This window comes from Danio rerio, chromosome 8 (assembly GCF_049306965.1).
Source record: "Danio rerio strain Tuebingen ecotype United States chromosome 8, GRCz12tu, whole genome shotgun sequence".
Lineage (NCBI taxonomy): Eukaryota > Metazoa > Chordata > Actinopteri > Cypriniformes > Danionidae > Danio > Danio rerio.
The window spans coordinates 27,754,341-27,772,691 of NC_133183.1; the positions used below are offsets into that span (position 1 = coordinate 27,754,341).

The 18,351-nt window shown below is 34.8% G+C and overlaps 1 protein-coding gene across 2 annotated transcripts; it reads right to left on the minus strand.

The window, feature by feature from the left end:
- Positions 1-1,457: 1,457 nt before the first annotated feature.
- Positions 1,458-17,947, minus strand: opn7c (opsin 7, group member c). Of its 2 annotated transcripts, NM_001044992.1 has the most exons (7): positions 17,770-17,947; positions 12,920-13,007; positions 10,660-10,822; positions 8,877-9,004; positions 6,936-7,074; positions 4,420-4,615; positions 1,745-2,333 (listed from the first exon to the last, which is right to left on the minus strand). In NM_001044992.1, the coding sequence occupies exons 2-7, from the start codon at positions 13,005-13,007 to the stop codon at positions 1,833-1,835; spliced, it is 1,215 nt and encodes a 404-aa protein (NP_001038457.1). In that variant the 5' UTR covers positions 17,770-17,947; the 3' UTR covers positions 1,745-1,832. The 2 variants fall into 2 exon arrangements, with proteins under 2 accessions (XP_073765756.1, NP_001038457.1); XM_073909655.1 differs by lacking the exons at positions 12,920-13,007; positions 17,770-17,947 and having other exon boundaries at positions 1,458-2,333; positions 6,936-8,319; positions 8,432-9,004; positions 10,660-10,788.
- Positions 17,948-18,351: the final 404 nt, after the last annotated feature.

Below are 18,351 nucleotides of genomic sequence, written 5' to 3' on the forward strand. Positions count from 1 at the left end.
TTCAGGGCTTTTTTCGGGCTTTATTAGTTTGCTGATACACGCCTAACCAACCAGATAGCAAAACACAGTTCCGGCTAGATTCTCGCCTGCCGGAGACTTATCTCTTAGAGCTCAGACTGACTAATGTTACCTCTGCTGGACCTACTCCGGATGCCTGGACTCACTAGCCGATTCCAGTCTGAGTCAATCGAGCCAGATGCTGCGGCCGAGCAAGCCGGCGCTGCCGCATGCGAGCCGGAATCAGCCCGTGACGCCGCGAGTAAGTTATGCGCTGTGGCCCGGAGCTGGCGCGATTGAATATATAAAACCCTCATATTTGTTAACGTTATTACATCCATTTGTGTTGATATGACAGCAAACGCATGCTGAGAAGTTCGGGGGGCGTAGTTGATTTTGCATAAAGCGTTTGATTGGAAGCTCGACTCCGCTCATTTTCGCGGCTCCTCCTCTGGCTCCATCAGACAATCCTTCTGCGCATGTCTGGCTCCAATTTCAGCAGTCTTTTGCGACAGTTTGTGCCCGTCAAGCAGGCGTTTTGCCCTCAAGGCGTTCAATGGCAAAAAGGGCTGTCGCGTCGTCCATATTTTTTACAGTCATTGGTTTGAACACCCCTGCTCTAGTTTTTCACTGAGCTATTCCTCTTTTTCTCGCCTGGCCGCCACTTTGTTTTTGAGGGTGTAATGACCCCTACAGGTGTAACTTGCTCATTACATACTTATAAACGGTAGTCGACACAATTTTTGTCTTACTTTAATGTTCTAGCTGGGAGAAAGGGAGAAAATAATGAAACGGTGGTCCTTGATTCATAAAAAGTGAGCCAACAGTTAGTGGAACTTTGAGAGTAAATACAAAAACACACAGGAAAGATATTAACACAGTGGCTCATAACAATGCCTCGGGTTCTATGAAGGGGGAAATCGTCTGTGGATGAAGTGGGAGATTATTTATATTAGACTAGCCGTATACGCTTAATCAGCATCAGCAGAATGTTCTGAGTACATTCCAGACCAGGTTCAGCTATAATCAGGCCTACGTCCTTGCATGGGAGGGTGAGTATATTCGATTTTGGATCATCTCTTGAAGTTACAGTAGGCCTAGATCGTTTTGGTTTAACGCCACATTTAGGGCCACATCAGCCTAAGCACCCACTGGCATTTTAGCTTCGTTTCATTCAGATTAATCGATGTTGGGGGAAGGTGCCATTAAGCTGACTGGGTTGTGAATACAATTGTACAGTTGTGATGTGAATACAATTGTAAAAAGGAGTGTTTTAAAAATTTAAATCCACCAAAAAGTTTTTCAATATTTTTGTAAAAGGAAAACGCGCAATACTCGCTTTCATCCAGCAGATGGAAACCTTTGGTCATTCTAATGAACTGATGCTGTCTGTGTGATGCTGAACCGCAGATGATGTAAAACACAGCTGGTAAAATCAACTTGAATTGTTTTTAGGTCACTTGATTTACTCGACGTGATTCATTCACAAACTTTATTCACAATATAATAACACAAGATATGTAGTCGTTTTTATATAACCGCTTTCAAACATACAAACAAACAATCAAACAATCAAAACTGTTTAAAAATTCTGCAGTTTGGCAGAAAATAAAATCAAAGTCCTTCAATTTGCCTTAAGGAAAATGCATTCTACATTTGGATTTGGTTCATCAAGCATTGGAGAAAGGACCGGTGAGAATCCATGGGCAACAATATTTTCCATATTTTTCAGTTTCCTCTGTCCTTCTGTTTGGCCATTTAAGGTCAGATGTGTTTTTGACACGTTACATCATCCTTGCCTTACATTTCAGGCATTCTTCTATCTCCAGTTTCTCTCACAGGAGGTCATTTTGCATTTTTTCTGTCAGTTGTTTCACTGGTATTTCACTTTGGACACTTCCTTCCAGAACACGCGCAGTTATTTGGCGACTTATTTGCTGATAATGTGGTCCAGCTTCTGCATAGACGTGACATGCCCCGTAACTCTCTGCCTGGCCGCTGGAAAAGGGTGTTGAGATGCTGCCATCTTTATTGTTGCACTGTTGAGAGCTCTGGCGCTCCTGGTCTTTCATTCCTGGTGAAGGACTGGCCTTGCTATGGCTCAAACAAATCCTGTGGCGGAACATTTGAGTGTCCTGACTCAGTGATTTGCGAAAGTTGGGTTTGAAGAGGAGATACACCATGGGGTTGTAAATGGTGGAAGATTTGGCCATGATAGCTGCAAGTGCAAAGGCAGTGGGTGGGACTTGCTCGTTGGCGCTGAAAGCAGCCCACATGGCAACAATGGCATACGGGCTCCAAGCCGTGAGGAAGCCAATACATACAGCCACTGAGAGCTAGAAAGAAAATACAAGAGGTATACTTGTAATCAGATAGAATAATTAGCTTTAAAGAACTCCATTTATGCTGTTTTATAGGATCCTATAAGTTTGCACACATTTAATTCTCAATATACATTTCATATAACAAGTTTTTTTGAATGCTTCAAACTATTTGTCTGAAGTTTTGTTCTAAATAAAACTCTCTCCAGATGCTTCCTCAATCCTCAGCTATTAAACAAACTATTGGACAGTAACATTGTTGTCAACTTGACTATATCAATTTGAGTCCGCGTCCAGTGATAAAACATTGGAAGAAATACACTGTTAAAAGTAAAGGTGTTTCAAATACCCTGTTGAGTACGCAAGGAACTTCAAAATGTATTTTAAGTGCCTCAAAGCGCTTTCTCTTAAAAAAGGGGTTCCGCTGACAGTCTTTGCAGGACCTTTTTGCAGTAATTGCGATCCTTCAATCACTTTTTGTCAAAACTGAGTTTTTGGAGTCACCGTTTCCTTACACTAAGACCTTTGGAACTCTTTGACTGTTATTAGAGGAACTCAAATTCCAAAAAAGAGTTCCTGTAAGATCTGTAAACACATATAATGGTTCCTGTCTTCTCTCTTCTAAAAGCTAGCACTTCAGGAACCAAGAGTTTTTGTGACAATTAAATAAATAGGACTATTATGAGATGCATGTTCATTTACTTAATTATTTGTGTTTTTAGAATATGAAATATAGTGTTATTGCTATTAGGAGACTGACTGGAAAATTGTGGAAGAAATATGAAAACGTTTAAGTAATTTTGGAGGGTAAAATACAAATGAGCCACAAATAAGGAAAAAGAGACAAAAACATGCAAAGGCATGTGCAATTATGAAAATTATCATTATGATAGGGAATTAATTTAATGTCCTGTCACTTGACCTCATTAGACCCTTGAATTTTATATTTCAAACAATACAAACAATAACAACTGCTGCAATAATGATAAATAATAATAATAATCTATTGTTATCATTATTATTATAAAAATAGAAATAATAACAGTCCTCCAAAACCCACTCATGAAAACATTTAAGATATTACTAAATGTAAATATATAGGCTATGGGCTCTGGTTTATTAATAAAAAGTTTTCCTCTAGTTTGTGTTGATAAATCAACAAGGGTAACTTGCTAATGAATGCAGCATTTGTACATTTCTAATGTTTCTTCATCTGTTACATGGATTAATGGAATGAAATTAATTGGGTTGTCAAAAAATGTTTATTAACAGGGACTAATAACAAGTTGATCAACAATTTATCAAAGAATCCTGAAAAAAAAAACAGTCACATTTCCCACAAAAAAATTCAGCAGCACAGACAAAGCATTGCTTATGAATAATGTTTCTTGAACAGCAAGTTATGAAGGATTGTGTGAGCTTGGAATAATGATTCTGAAAGTTTTGACACCACAGGGATAAATTACATTTAATAATAAATTGAAATACAAAACAGCTCGTTAAAGCTGTAGTATTATATTGCAATGATATTTTTTTCTCTGTATCTCTTAAATCTTTTGAATGCATTTTGAACACAACACCATTTCATGTTCCTTATTATTCATCATCCCTCCTAATATTATGTTTGTCTGTTGACCTAGATAGCCAAACTTGTGCAAAAGTATGCAACATGCTCTTATGTTTGAGGGGATATTTTTGGGCCTTGATAATCAACATTCAGCGCCAGATTATTCAACAGTGCAGCCCTCACTGCCAACAGCAAAGTAACATGCGGGTACAGTATATTCATGAAAAAACAGAAAAGGCTTGGTCAGCCAAAGGTACAGGCAGCCCTTGTCCAGAGGACAGAGGATGGCTAATGAGCATTACTTTTTGAGGGACATTAAGTACACGCTCAGCAATAGTATCACGTTCCTGCTGTCTACTCCGCAGAGCAATAAAATAAGGTATATTTGCAGAGTGACGCAGTGTGGACAGCACACATGGTTTTGAGCACTTTTATTGCTGATTTTTATTAAAACTGAAAGATTTTTTGTTATACAAAGGTCACTGTGAGCACGACAACAAACAAACCTTTCAGACCTGCCAGCCTTATTCTTACCTTGACAATAAGAGCGTGTGCGTTGGTCACTTTGGTTTGTGGCGATACGTGCTGCTGAACGGCTTGCTGAGACCCTCTGACTGTGACCAGGATGAAGGTGTAAGAGAGGATGATGATGGTACAGGGGACGACGTAACAAAAGATAAACAGACTGATGATATATGACATGGCAAGGGCATCGTGGGATGGCGTGTACCTTGGAACATACAAAATGGAAAGGTCATCACTGCAGAATCTACACATATTAATGCACTGAAGAACATTGCTTGTCTCACATTTTAACCACATGCACATTTTTTGCACAGTTTAATTAAAAGACCACTTGAAAATTCTCAGTTATTCTGGTTTTGTGATTTATAGTTTCTTAGTTTTTTTCTTTAAACAAAACACATTGACATGTCCTCCAAACATTTTGCCACAAAATTTAAAGGTGCTGTATGTAAGTTTTTGACTCTTCAAAAGTATTAAAATATTATAATATGTTTGCAGATATTTAAGAAACATTCTTGATTGTCTGAAAAACATTGCTGAAGTCAGAAATTCTGCGTTTGAAAATGTGCTTTCTGTGCCAGAACGCTGTCTTGTTTTGTTTTTTTAACCCACCCAATGCCAGTTTAGCCAATTATATATCAGCCTTGGTGGAAAACCGCATGTTTTATTTATTCATCCAGAAAAGCTTTCAAAGCATGCGTCTGTGACTAAAATGCGATCTTTGGTGGACAGTAGCAGACTCTGAAATGAGACACGGATTCAGAGTTCCACATGAGGTTATTAATAGCAAATAACATAAATATTACCAACGTAAACATTAGGTGAGCAGGTTACATTGTAACCCTGTGTCCTAACAACACGCTTCGTGACGAGATATGCAGTGATAAGTAATTTGGCTGTTTGCATTAGTCGAAACACGACAGAAATTTAAATACAGCCATCCAGAAGCACAGAAAATGCACTCACTCACGAAGTGGTAATGTTTATAATTTAATTAATACATATTAAATCTCTTTAAAATTATTAAATGTACATGCTGAATCACTGATATGTGTTGGTGAAGTCACAGTTCTAAAGTTCAATTTCAAACGGTTTATTTTAATTTTTAGATCTGAGGTGAACTATCTGCTGCTGTTTTCAGCAGTATGGCAATAAATATCTTATAAAATGGCATTCAAAATCACATTATTAGCATTTAACACTGGATAAAGCACATGAGGTGTACCGGAGGTCATCATGTCATCAAGTTTTCTGTTGGTCTGCTGCAAAAAATAGCTGTTTCTAATATATAAATTTTAGGTGTTGGTTAGAACAAAAACCCATTTTATTATGGTAAATATTCCTTTTATCGCATACCATTGCTTTTATTTAGAACACGGTTCAAATCAGCCTTAAATCAGTGTTTGGGCTCCATTGCTCGCTCCTGTTTGTCCTCAATTTGGCAACCTGCACTTCATTCAGGAGTACAATACCTAGTTCAACCATTGATATTATCATACTTACATACTGCTCCTTTAAAATGACAAAATATGTACTGGACACATTTATTTTCATTTTTAGACAACACAACTTTAACTTCAGAAGAGTTAAGAAGTCAGTTATTTGTTAAACGAGAACTTAAATTCCAACTACAACAAATGAAAACTTAGGTTATTCTGACCAGTTGTAATTTTCTGGTGAAAAAAGCCTAAATGTCAGCATTTGGAAGAAATGTTATTAGATTCAAACCCATATACGCTGTTAATGATTTTTGTAAATTACACAGTATTTGGTTTGTAATATAAACTGTATTTTACTGTAAGACAGTAGCTATGTTTCCATTCAAAGATGTGAATTAAATTGAAGCACAAAACTGGAATATCGCATTTAATACATGCAAATAAAGCACCGTTTCCTTCCAAGTAGTCAAAGAGATTGAAATCATCACTTCCTGATTAACTGGCGTCAAATATCAACAGTAAAAATGGAATTTGCTGAGGTAGAAGAAGCTGTGTCAATCTTTTCCTTATTTAATAATTGACTGGCACCTCAGAAGACAGTGCCAACACAAAATGATCGCATGGTGTCGTTTGAAGGCATCAGATATGGAGTACAGACGCGCTTTACAATTCTAGAGGTCATTAATAATATAATAACACTAATACTGAGATGGTTAAGGTGTTTTAGAATGGCCTAAACAACATTTCAGATGATTTACAATGTGATCAGCCTGCTGGTTTTGCTGTAATTTATTTACAGTGAGTTACTGGCGAACTGCTGCCAGTAAGTTATTGTAGATTCTACAGGAAATTGTTAACAGAGTACCTAATAAATCACATAAAACCTGAACAGTGGTCTCTTAGTTTATTCCGTCTCTGTATTTTTTAATTATTTTTTATTTTTTTGCTAGAGTCTTCAAAGTGGGGTTGAATTTAGTGTGAAATAATTAGCAATTGCTTTGTAGATATTTATTTTGATCTAAATTGAGTCCAACAAAACCCTTTTTTTGTAGTCGCATATTAATGCTAAAATGATTGTGGTTGTACCAGTTGATGCAACAGGCGGTTCCATACGGTTCTGGTCCAAAACTCCCCCAGTGAACCAAAGGTCCCACAGCAAACACAGAGGCGTAGCACCAAACTCCAATCACCATCACACAAGCATGACTGGATGAGAACTTGTTACCTGAGAAAGAGGACGACTGCGTGATTACACATTTCTACGATAAATGGTGTGACTGCTGAAGGTGACTATTAGGGCAGGTTGAATGATTCTCATAACGCAGGTTTAAACAGTAGGAATGATTTTAATTTCATATCCCACAGAGAAAGAATGAAGAAATGAAGTGGTGTTTCAAGCTCCAGTAAACCCGTAAATGCATGCTCATTATCTGCTCTTCTTCATTTGCTTTGCTTCATTTGATACATTGCTTTGTCTTTCATAGTTTTTCCAACATGCTCGTTTTTTTCAGCATGTCCTCCCTTTTACATCTTTCTTCATTTCTGTGTCTCTTTCCATTTGTTTTTAAATCTCATTCTTGCTTATTTAAGCCAGAGGGCCTTTTTATTTCACACTGAAGTGAAAGTGACAGTTTTCAGAATCTTCAGACAGAACGTGGCGCTAACAGTCCAAAACACTCAGACCTGATTCTGCTGTGTGAGATTAGACATGATCTCAAATAAGCCTCACATTTCAAGAGTAAAATTCCACCATTTTGTTACTTGTTAACAGGGTAGGTTACCCAATAATAATAAAAGAGTCAATCAAATGCTTAAAAACACAAGATATTATTAAAGAAACCAAGAAAAAAATTTTATCTTTCAAGTCTTTTGAAGAGATCTTCCCATTGCATTGGACAACTTGTTTGTGTAATAGTTTTATATATGTTATATCTAATATAACTTTTATTAAATGTGGAACTGCTAGAAAACTTTGATTTTTAGTGTTTATTCTCCATCCGTTTTGTTTTCTGTGTAGGATTAAGATGAGTGAGAATTGTTTTATGGTCTGTGCTGAAAGCATATTGAAAGTGTTACCCATTTATTTATTTTTTTATTATGGGAAGAGTTTGTGTCTAAGACTACATAAAAGTTGTATTCTTATGCTTTTGCTATTGAATTTTGTAAAAGACTATAAAAACAAAATTGTTTCGTTCTGCTATCCAAGCCAATCGGTCTTCACTGTTGTTTTAATGAGACCAGCTATGTATTGTTGCAGTGCTGTTAATTCAAAGTTTCAAAGCCTTTTCAATTTGACATTATTGATTATTACTGTTATTTAACTTGCCATTTCATACCTTATGTTTTAAAGTTATCTTATGTATACTTTAAACCAAAAAAAAAAATCATTTCGACTGTATTTCAACTGTAGTTTTCTGGCAACCACAGCTGCCAGTTTTTTACTGTGAATTTTACAGTTTTCTTAATTATACTGTAAACTGAAAACATCTCTATCGTATTTTTAACGATAGATTTCTGACAACCCACAGCGCAGTTTTTCAGTCTACGGTAGCAATACCCGTAAAATTGACAGTTATTACTACCGTGAACTGAAAAACATTCTACTATATTTTTACGGTAGGCTTCTGGCAACCCACAGCTTATAGTTTTTTTCCTGTAAATTTTACGGTTATTGCTACTGTGTTTTTTACAGTAAATTTCTAACAACCACAGCTGCCAGTTTTTACCATAAATTTTACAGGATGTGTTTTTCACAGTGTCCTGTACGTGCTAGTCACCATAAACACAACAGTAAATGTGTGATTTAAAACAAATCTAAAAAATCTAGTCATTACAGATTTGGTCGTAGCTGGAAAAAACAATTCTGGGATGTCTTTTTTTTTTTTTTTTGGTCATTTGAAATTTATTTAGTTACACATTTCTTCTTTTCTTTTTTTTACATTTAAAACACTGCTTGGGTAAGCAATAGCACTTCGTAATGGTTTATATCAAATAATATTTTGACAGGAAGACAAAAGAGTCGAATACCGTAATTTGGGAAGCAGACTTTGAGGCAGCATACTGACGACAAAGCAGTCAAGTTTGTTAGGCTGCATAAGCCAAATAAAACTCCGCACACGGCGTAGCACAGACATGTTATCTCCCCAAACAACCACCTACAGAGAAAAGAGAGAGATCGTTTTACTGTTTTTGCTGAACTCTGAAGGAACACGAAAAGCACATCAAACAGTATCAAACATTTACAAACGCTAAGTGAGAAATGAGCAAACTGTGAAGCTTTGAAACTGTAGCTTACCGGGCTCAAGATCATGATCTATGAACAAATTTATAATAAATAAATAAAGTGCTACAAGCTAATGCGCTAACTTTTAATTATATTAGGATAACAAAATGTTTTTGTATGACTATATTTTGAATTCCGCTTGTTAAAGGCATACATTGTATTGGCATTTGGCCACTAGGCAGTAATATATCTGTGGCTTCACTGCATTGAGGAAGAGGATTGGTTGAAAGCACACAGTTTTTGAGCATACATACTAAAGAGTAGCGTGCAATACAGATGATTGAATCCTGTTGTTTTGAAAAATAAATGAAGATGTTTATTTACATTTATTTCGCCTACAGACTCTAACTGTTGCTCATACAAAACTTGCTCATTCTACCACCGATAGCGGCAATTGGAAAGCTGCTACAATGCTATTTCAGAATTTATCTGGCACTAAACAAAAAACAAACAAAAATCTATAACAAATAAGTAAAAATTAAACATTTGTAATGTTGCGATTCCTTTAATTTTGGTTTCCTATTAGTCAGTCTCGTGAGTAACAGTTTGTCCCATGGCTTTAGATTTCTTTGCAGCATGGAGACTAAGTTACTTTAAAAAATAATCATTCTTTAATTTTCCTTCAGCTTTGTCCCTTATTTATCATAGATCACCACAACGGAATGAACTGCCAATTTTTCCAACATATGTTTTATGCCGCGGATGCCCTTACAGTCACAACCCAGCACTGGGAAATACCCATACACTCTCACATTCCACATGCACTCATACACTACGGCCAATTCAGTTAATCTAATTTACCTAAAGCGCATGTCTTTAGGCTTTGGACATGTCTTGGACTTTATTAGATGGTGACAAAAAACATATTGGATCAAACAAGTCAGTAAATGCATTTTTTATTCAATCATATTCAATAATAAGCCTTGCAAATAAGCTGATTATAACTCGCCTGCTAAGAAACAAATATGAAATACTACTGACTAACTAGAGCTTGTCTGTAGTGCCAATTTGGTTTGTCTAATTCGCCTATGTCGCATGTCTTTGGACTCATGCGAGTATGGGGAGAACATGTAAACTCTGCACAGAAACATCGGCTGGTTTGGTAAAGACTTGAACTAGTGACGTTCTTGCTGTGAGGCAAAATTGTTGAGAGAAAAAAAAGAGTTAGGAATTGACTAATTGGTGGATTGTATAATAGCTAATGCTGGACCAGCCGGGTTCAATAATAAGCACACGCTCCTCTTGAAATTAGTTTATAAATAAATCGCAGTTTGGTCTCTACACTGTAAAAAATGTTGAGTTCCACACAATTTATTTATGTTGTCCCAACACAAGTTGATTAATTTTAAGTTAACGCATTGAAGAGAAATTACAATAAAATAATCAAGTTGTCACCAAAAAAAACTCAAGAATTGTGTTGTTTTAGCTAATTTTGAATAAGTAGTTTAAACAAACAGCTAAAAATAACAAAAACAAACATTTTTGACTGTATATTGCAGCGAAGAAAAGCATGAAGAAGGAAGTCACCTGTGTGCCAGAGCAGATGGGATGGCCAGAGGAAACAGAGACAGGGTCATCCCGAGATCGCTCACAGACAGGTTCACCACGAAAAACTCTGCCGGCTTCAGAGACGACCTCTTACGGTAGGCCACAAACAACAGCATGCCATTTCCCAGAAGCGACAGCACGACTGTGAGAGGAAGAGATATCCATCCATTCATATCCATTCATCTTCTCATCAAAGCAACTAGTTTGTAAAGCTGTAATGAAAACGTGCCACTGACAGTGTGACGTCTCAATCCCACCTCTGACAATCCTGCCACATGAAGACACTGTTTGGTCCCCGAGCTTAGAAATGCTAAGCAAACCCTGCTAGGTCTTTCTCAAGAAGTCTAGAATAACAATTAGGTCTTTGTTTATTTTAACAGACCGAAGTTGGATCAATTCCTTAGATAATTTCAGGCAATTTATCATCTGCACCAGGGGTATAATTAAAGTTCCTGCCTTAACGAAACTTAATTTTTTTGCACAGCAGAGAGCTATCACACATCCACATCCATGAGCATATAGGAGTTCAAAGTGTTTTTAAAGAAAAAACTTCCTGACTTTAGTTTGTTCTGACTCTTTATTCTTAAGTATAGCAATTTACATAATTACATTTCATTATTCTGTGAGTGCTGATGAATGCTTAGATATATATATTTTAAGGGAAGTACATGATTAGAATAGTCTCAGGCAGCTTTTAACCACATTAGTTTCACATCACTACACTGAATGATTAGTTATTACACATAATGTATAAAATCTGGCCCAATTTCATAAGGACATGTAACTATTTTATGAGTGGGTAATTTGTAAGGATTCTTCCTATTACATTTGTATAAAAAATATATATATTTTGAAAAGAAGGCGAAACCTCACCTCTAAACCCAACCATCATCAAATATATGAGCAAATCATACTAAAACGTATGGAGGAAATCATAATTATTAGCCAAACATTAGCCATTTCATTAAAATGTTGCGAACGGTAATTGAGTTTATGGTATTTAATATTGCATTTCCTTGCTTAAAAAATATTGAAAATTTATTAAATTACTAAATATTGAAAGTAAAGAAATCATCACCTGGGTAGTGAATCATTAAATTCAGTTAGAAATAGTTAGAACATCTATTTAACTAATGGAAGGAGTACTGAAAAATCATACTTAGGTTAAAGTACTATTACTTGCCTTAAAATGCAGTGCGGGTGGAGTAAAAGTATCTGTTGTAAAATTACTCAAAGGATGAGTAAAAAGTTGACTCAAGAGTAGTGAGTATTACGCGGTAAAAAGCTGATGGGTTTACATTTGTGGATGTGTGTAAACGTAACATTCTGTGGTGCATTTAGTTATTGCCCAGCAGGCCCACAACATCAATAAGACGTTATTATTAGGTCAGATTCATGTTGTGACACCCGGTGACCAAAATTCTCACCTTTCACATTTCCAATGCAATGAAATAGCAGTTTGTAACTTTTTAATTTATTGGCTAATTTGTATTCTATAATCTCATTCATACATTTTATTCTGATTTATTTATGCCCAATGGGGTGTTGGGTTAATTGTGTGGGGTTTGTGTCATGCATTCTTTTAAAAATGGTATAAATATGAATAATAATATAAATATAAAATAATATAAAATATAGATATTAAATATAAATTAAATAATATGAATTCATGCAAATTAACTACTTTTCTGACAATATGTAAAATAGTTTTATATTTCTCGTAAAATTGGTTTTATCAATGAATCATAAATAAAGATAATCATGTGATCAACTGCAATCATTTTCCCAAACTCATTGCATCTGTGGGGAAAATGGTTTTTAAATATATACCATTAAATTCAAAATTATTAGCCCCCTTTGAATTTCTTTTTCTTTTTTAAGAAAATAATAAGTTGCAAAATATCTAGTCTAATATTATTTACTGTCATCATAATAAAGATAAAATTAAATCAGTTATTAAAATGAGTTATTAAAACTATTATGTTTAGAAATGTGTTAGAAAAAAATTGAAATTGAAATTGGGGGAAAAAGGGGGGTGAATAATTCAGGGAGGCTAATAATTCTGACTTCAACTGTACATACTTTTTTCATCCTCAGGTTGGAGAAAGTAGATAGAGGCAGGATAAGCAGATGGAGGTTAATGACTAAACCAGTTCAACCATGAGAGTTATTTTTTAAGAAATAAAGATAAGCAAAGTCATCTGGAAGTTCCAGATGCAAAACATATTTGTGGACTCACAAAACACTGAATAAAGTGATCCCATGAGGATGTCGTGCTGTCTGGAGATGGTGGACATAAACAGGGCTGTTTTTGACACATTGCCCATCTGTGGGGAAGAAAAACAGAGAGAAAGTGCTAAGAAAACAAAACTTCAAACACACCTATGTTTTCAGATCCATCGGCTTTAGATTAGGATCTTGTATCAGTTTATTTCTTTTACAAAACACCAAAGGGGAAATTTAATAGTAAAAACACTCTATAAATATCAATTAACAAAATGTTGGAAAACCAAAAAAAGATGTTTGATGAACTAATATTCTTGTTTAAGCTTAGTTGAAATTAAATTATAATAGGTCTCGAATAATACTGTACTTTAAATGAAGAATTAATTTCAAATCCACTCACTATAACAAATCTAGACAATATAATGTTTTTAAGTTGGAGTCATGTTTAAGCCAACTTAAAAAAATTATAAAATTAAGCAATATTATTTAATTGTTCAAATTAAGTAAGCGTAAAAATAATGCAACTAGTTTGCAAAAAAAAAAACGATTTTGTAAACAAACTGGATAGGTGTGATTTTCTAACTTTTAAAAAAAAAATCTTGATTTTTTTCACTCATTTTCATGTTGTATGGGTACACAAAAAATTAAACATAGTTGTTCCACTAGTTTAGTTGCCATTGAAGGTTGACTGGATTTGAAAATAACATTTTGTTTAAAAAAAAAATTAATTAAATTTGTGCACACTTATAAATAAGATGTCTTTCTTTTTGGCAACAGTATTGTCAAAAGAACCCTTGTACTTTCGTTGCATGTTTCAGATGTTAATTCCACAAAATGTTTCTGTTATGGTGCATTTTGCTGTATGTTTCAAACACACATCCTCGAGAAGGCAAGGCTTATTTTACAAATCACCTAGATCAGCAAACCACTGATCTAAACCCAACCAATGGAGTTTTCAAAGGCAAATCGCATAGTTTTACCTTGATTTTCATCGTTTTATCTCTTTTCTCAAACTGTGCATCTGGAGAGTTCTCAGAATCCCAAGTATGACACTGTACAAGGTGAGCTACCAGGCAAACTGACCACACCAGAAAAGTTCATAAATAGGTGAGGCAACTTGTTCGATTGCCAATAAATACTCTTAAGCAGTTTTGTATTATGTGAGCAAAAGTTGTTTGCATCATAAAGCCCTGTTGTTAAAATGTTTAGTAAGTTTTTGCAGTTCCACAAAAATGTAGGATGCGTATTTACAATGACTGCATCCCTGTAGTCCACCATTGTTTTTTAATACCGAGCAGGGACTTTCCAAGAGGCATGTGATGGGGGAGATGATCGCAAACTGATGAACCTGGGGTGGGGGGGTATTCCAGCCGATCGCGACATGAAGTGCAGGGGGTAAGATTGGAGACGAACTTCATTCGATCGCAAACTGAAGACCAAAGTGCACTTTAGTTCATTTTGAAAGGGCATTTTTTCTCCAAGAGAAAAAAAACATAATAAACTTGCACATTAAGTCAACGTTTTCACAAAGCTAAGTGTAATTTACACAAAGAGAATAACAAGCTAACTTGCACTTTGAAACTTGCAATTGATGTAAGCCATGGACGGCCAAAACATACTAAATGTTTTCCATTTTTAGCTGAAAATGGAAAATATTTAGATTACAGAAAATGCTTTTAGATTTACAACAAATGTTTTTATGTTACTTTAACTCAATTAAATGAATCAGGTTTTAATGAAAAAAGTTTCAAGTACTATTTTTTGTCAGTTTGATTGATTCAAGATGCGTCATTTGATTCAGCTAAAAAAATTAAGGCAGGAAGACTTTTTTTTTGCCAGTGTGGAAAAATTGATTGTGATTCATTTTTTTTGTTTCCTCCTGTTTCACACTGTCTTTTTGACATACCTGCCACTTTTCTAATTGTAATTCCACGTTTGTCAAACATGTTTAAAACTTAAATGGTGTGAACTAATTAATATTTGGCTATAATTAGACTATAATTCGAGTCATTTGATTGTGACTGAACAGTTCACAAATCAGCTGTGTGTTTATTTATATACATGTCCATGGTCAACGAGACAGAATAATTGAGCAGGCTAGTAAACCTCAGTTGATTTGGGTGAATGATTTCTTTTTAAATTTCTTTTAGCAGGTGTCTTTTATACACTAAATGATACGTATGAGAATTGAATAACACTTTCTTTGAAGGTACAACTCACACTATAACAAACTATTAACTATAACATTTAGCTAATAACCTCTTAATTTGCTGCGTAATAATAGCTATTAAGGTATAGAAGATACGTTTATGTATTAGGGATGTGGAATGAGATCATGCAGAATATGTACATTATAAGCATTAATAAATAGGCAATACATTAATAATAGCCAGGTAATGAGTTACTATCTATAGTGAGAATGGCTACTTAAACTAAAATGTTACTGATAAATGTATAGAAGACTAATTTGGTTGAAATTAATAAAGGTCTGGCGTTTATCCGGGTGCTCATGGAAACTGAGAACTCCGTCCCTAACAGTAACATCACTAGGTGAATTGAGTTCATGACTGAGACTGCATGTCTGATACTGTTAGGTAAATTTGTTAAAAGGATAGTTTACCCAATGAATTTTACATATCTGGAATCTTGGACTTCAGACTGTTGTGAAAAAGCTGTGGCTGCAGATTAAATGTAATAATGGTGTAAACTGTGTTGAAAATCTTGCACAGACTGGTCATTTCGCTACAGAAGAATTCAATCCATTGTGAGAAGCCATTTATTTTGATTTGCCTGAAAATATTTTTAAGCCTCAAAGAGCTGCTAACAGTTTCAGCTAAAATATTTGGTTATGTTTTAGTAAAAACAAACTGATCTACATTTTGGATGAGCTAAAGATGAGTATATTAATGTTCATATGCTACACTTTTATTCATGTTATGTGTTTTGTTGATGATGGTGATGCCTTGTTTGATTTCTTCACATACTGTTGCTGCTGCAAATGCTTCAAATAAGCCTCAAAATATGAGTTTTTTTTTCTGATTTTCTGCTTAATCTGAGTCTTTTTTATATCTCTGGTGCAAAGCTCCTAACAACAGGCCATTTTAGTTTAGATCTGTTTGACCTTGAAACGCCTCTAGACCCAGATAAATTTTTCTTTCAACCATTTTTTGTCTCATCATTTTTACACTATACATTTTCTTTCTCGCTGACCAGGGTCCATGATGTATTAAAGCAGACAACTCTTTTTGAATGAACCTGCCGGCTGCTTTTAAAAACTCACACACTTTTAGATTCTATTCCTCTGGAAATCTAATCTTTTCATGTCCTTTCTTAACTCAAAGGCAGACTGCTATACTCTTCCAGATTTTTCTTGATATATTTTCATTATTTTTTTCCATGTCCTCACTTAACCTTCCCATGACCTTTCCTGTTCGTTAAAAGTTTAACAAGCTAACTTTTTTGGAGGTGATGCAGGGTGTTTTAAGGTGATGCAGAGTCTCCTGCAGGGTCTGCTCTGTTAATAAGAAATATACTGTAATATATAATCTGTGTTTTTACTTTTTGCTTTTGTTTTCCCTGTCAATATGCCCAATTTCCTTTATTTTTTTCATTTCAGAGATTTAGTTTTGTATTGTATAGTGTGGTATTTAAAAATATATATTTCTTTTGTAATTCAAGTAAACAAACAATTTTTCTTTTAATTTTCTTTTCCTTTTTGATAAATAATTAATTATTTTATGTTGTTGTTGTTTGTTTGTTTGTTTGTTTAAAGTTTCATTATAAGGAGCTTTATATGCACCAACATACTAATTATAATATTTCACTTTTTTTCTAAATATATTTAACTTTATTTACATTTTGTACATAATTTATCACAACATTAATTTCACAGTATTGTTTTATTATTTGGCCTATATTATTAATATTATTTAGAACATTTCAACAATATTTTACAAATATATTGTTTAATTTGTTTGCCCAGAGAGTGATGATTTGTGATTAAAAACATGATAAGTAACTGGTTATAAGTAATTAAAAACAGCTTTGTTTAGCTCGTTTGTCAGTATGTCAGTTTGTCTGGTATCTAATCCACAATCTTTATGTTCATCCATGTATCTTCCTAAAAACATTTGTGGTGCTTCGTGAAACCTTTTAGATTCCACAAAATGTGTTAAATGTTTAAAATATATTAACATTAATAACTTTTTTAGAACTATTCAGTAAAATGTTCATTATGGAAAAGGAAACAAAAGTATTTATTTATTTAATTGCCATGAAAACACACATTGGCAATCTTTCTTTTGAATATGCATGAATTATCAAAATGAACATTTATGGTTGTCAGAAATCCTTCACAGATTGAAGCCTTACTAATACAGCAAAATTAAAATAAGGTGACAGCTTTTCTGTCTGGACAAGGAGAGCAAACAGCAAACAACATAAAAAACGTTTGTGTTTTTTCTTTCTTTCTTTCTTTCTTTTTTTTTTTTTTTTTTTTGCAGTCAAACTGTAGGAGCATTTTTGGCTACCCAAAGAACCTTTTACTGAGCAGTTTTTAAAAAAAAAAATCTTCAGCAATCTTCAAATATCAGTATGAATAAAATCTATAAATTAACCTTTTGTGAAATAAAAAATGTTCGTTTAATGTTAAAGGGTCTTCAAGGATACAGTGACATTAGCAAAAATCTTTTTTTAAAGTAAACTGCACTAACAATATTTACTTAAAACACAAACACTCTCCTGCGCACACACACACACACACACACACACACACACATACACACACACATTGTGCTATTACAACACCATAAAAACTCCTCATTCTCATAATCTTTAACTCTTAATCCTTAAAACAGAGCTTACCTTCCAGGACTGAGAGCGTGCTTCACTGTCCACATGGAGTCCAGGTAGAATAAATACTAAGTACAGCAAGAATCACACACACAAACAAAACGATGGACAGATTCTGACAGAGAGACACGGAAAAGAAACTATAAAGAAGGTGTATCTCCAAAGTGGAGGATCTACACTTGAGGATCGATGATGGTCAGCAACTCTTGTAGCGATCCTTGATGTGGAGGACTGATAAAATCCAAGCAGACAGAGTCAGACAGACACACTGATGGCTGATGATGTCTCTCTGAAGACACACACTCTCTGCTGGTCCTCTCGCTTTTCCTCTCCATCTCTGTTTTCCTCTCTCTCTCTCTCTCTCTCTCTTTCTCTCTCTCTGTCTCTCTGTGCGCTTCTCCTCTATTATCCCTGTCCCCTTGTTTTGACCCTCCTCTCCACTCCCATTTTATGGCTAGACACTTTCCGTCTTTGTCTTTCTCTTTCTCTGTCTGTGTTTCTTTACTTCTCTGAAACCGACACATTTTCCTCACATACACACTTATCAGTAAAAAGAAGATTCCATGAAGAACCTTTAACATCCACCAAGTCATT

What these genes read in the sequence shown, in the direction of transcription:
- opn7c (NM_001044992.1), bottom strand. Translation starts at nt 13,007, where the DNA reads ATGGGCAATGTGTCAAAAACAGCCCTGTTTATGTCCACCATCTCCAGA. An exon ending in AGTCTGCTTCCCAAATTACG is followed by an intron (nt 7,075 to 8,876) that starts GTATTCGACTCT and finishes CCTCTTTCTCAG; the next exon opens with GTAACAAGTTCTCATCCAGT. An exon ending in ACCGCCTGTTGCATCAACTG is followed by an intron (nt 4,616 to 6,935) that starts GTACAACCACAA and finishes GTATGTTCCAAG; the next exon opens with GTACACGCCATCCCACGATG.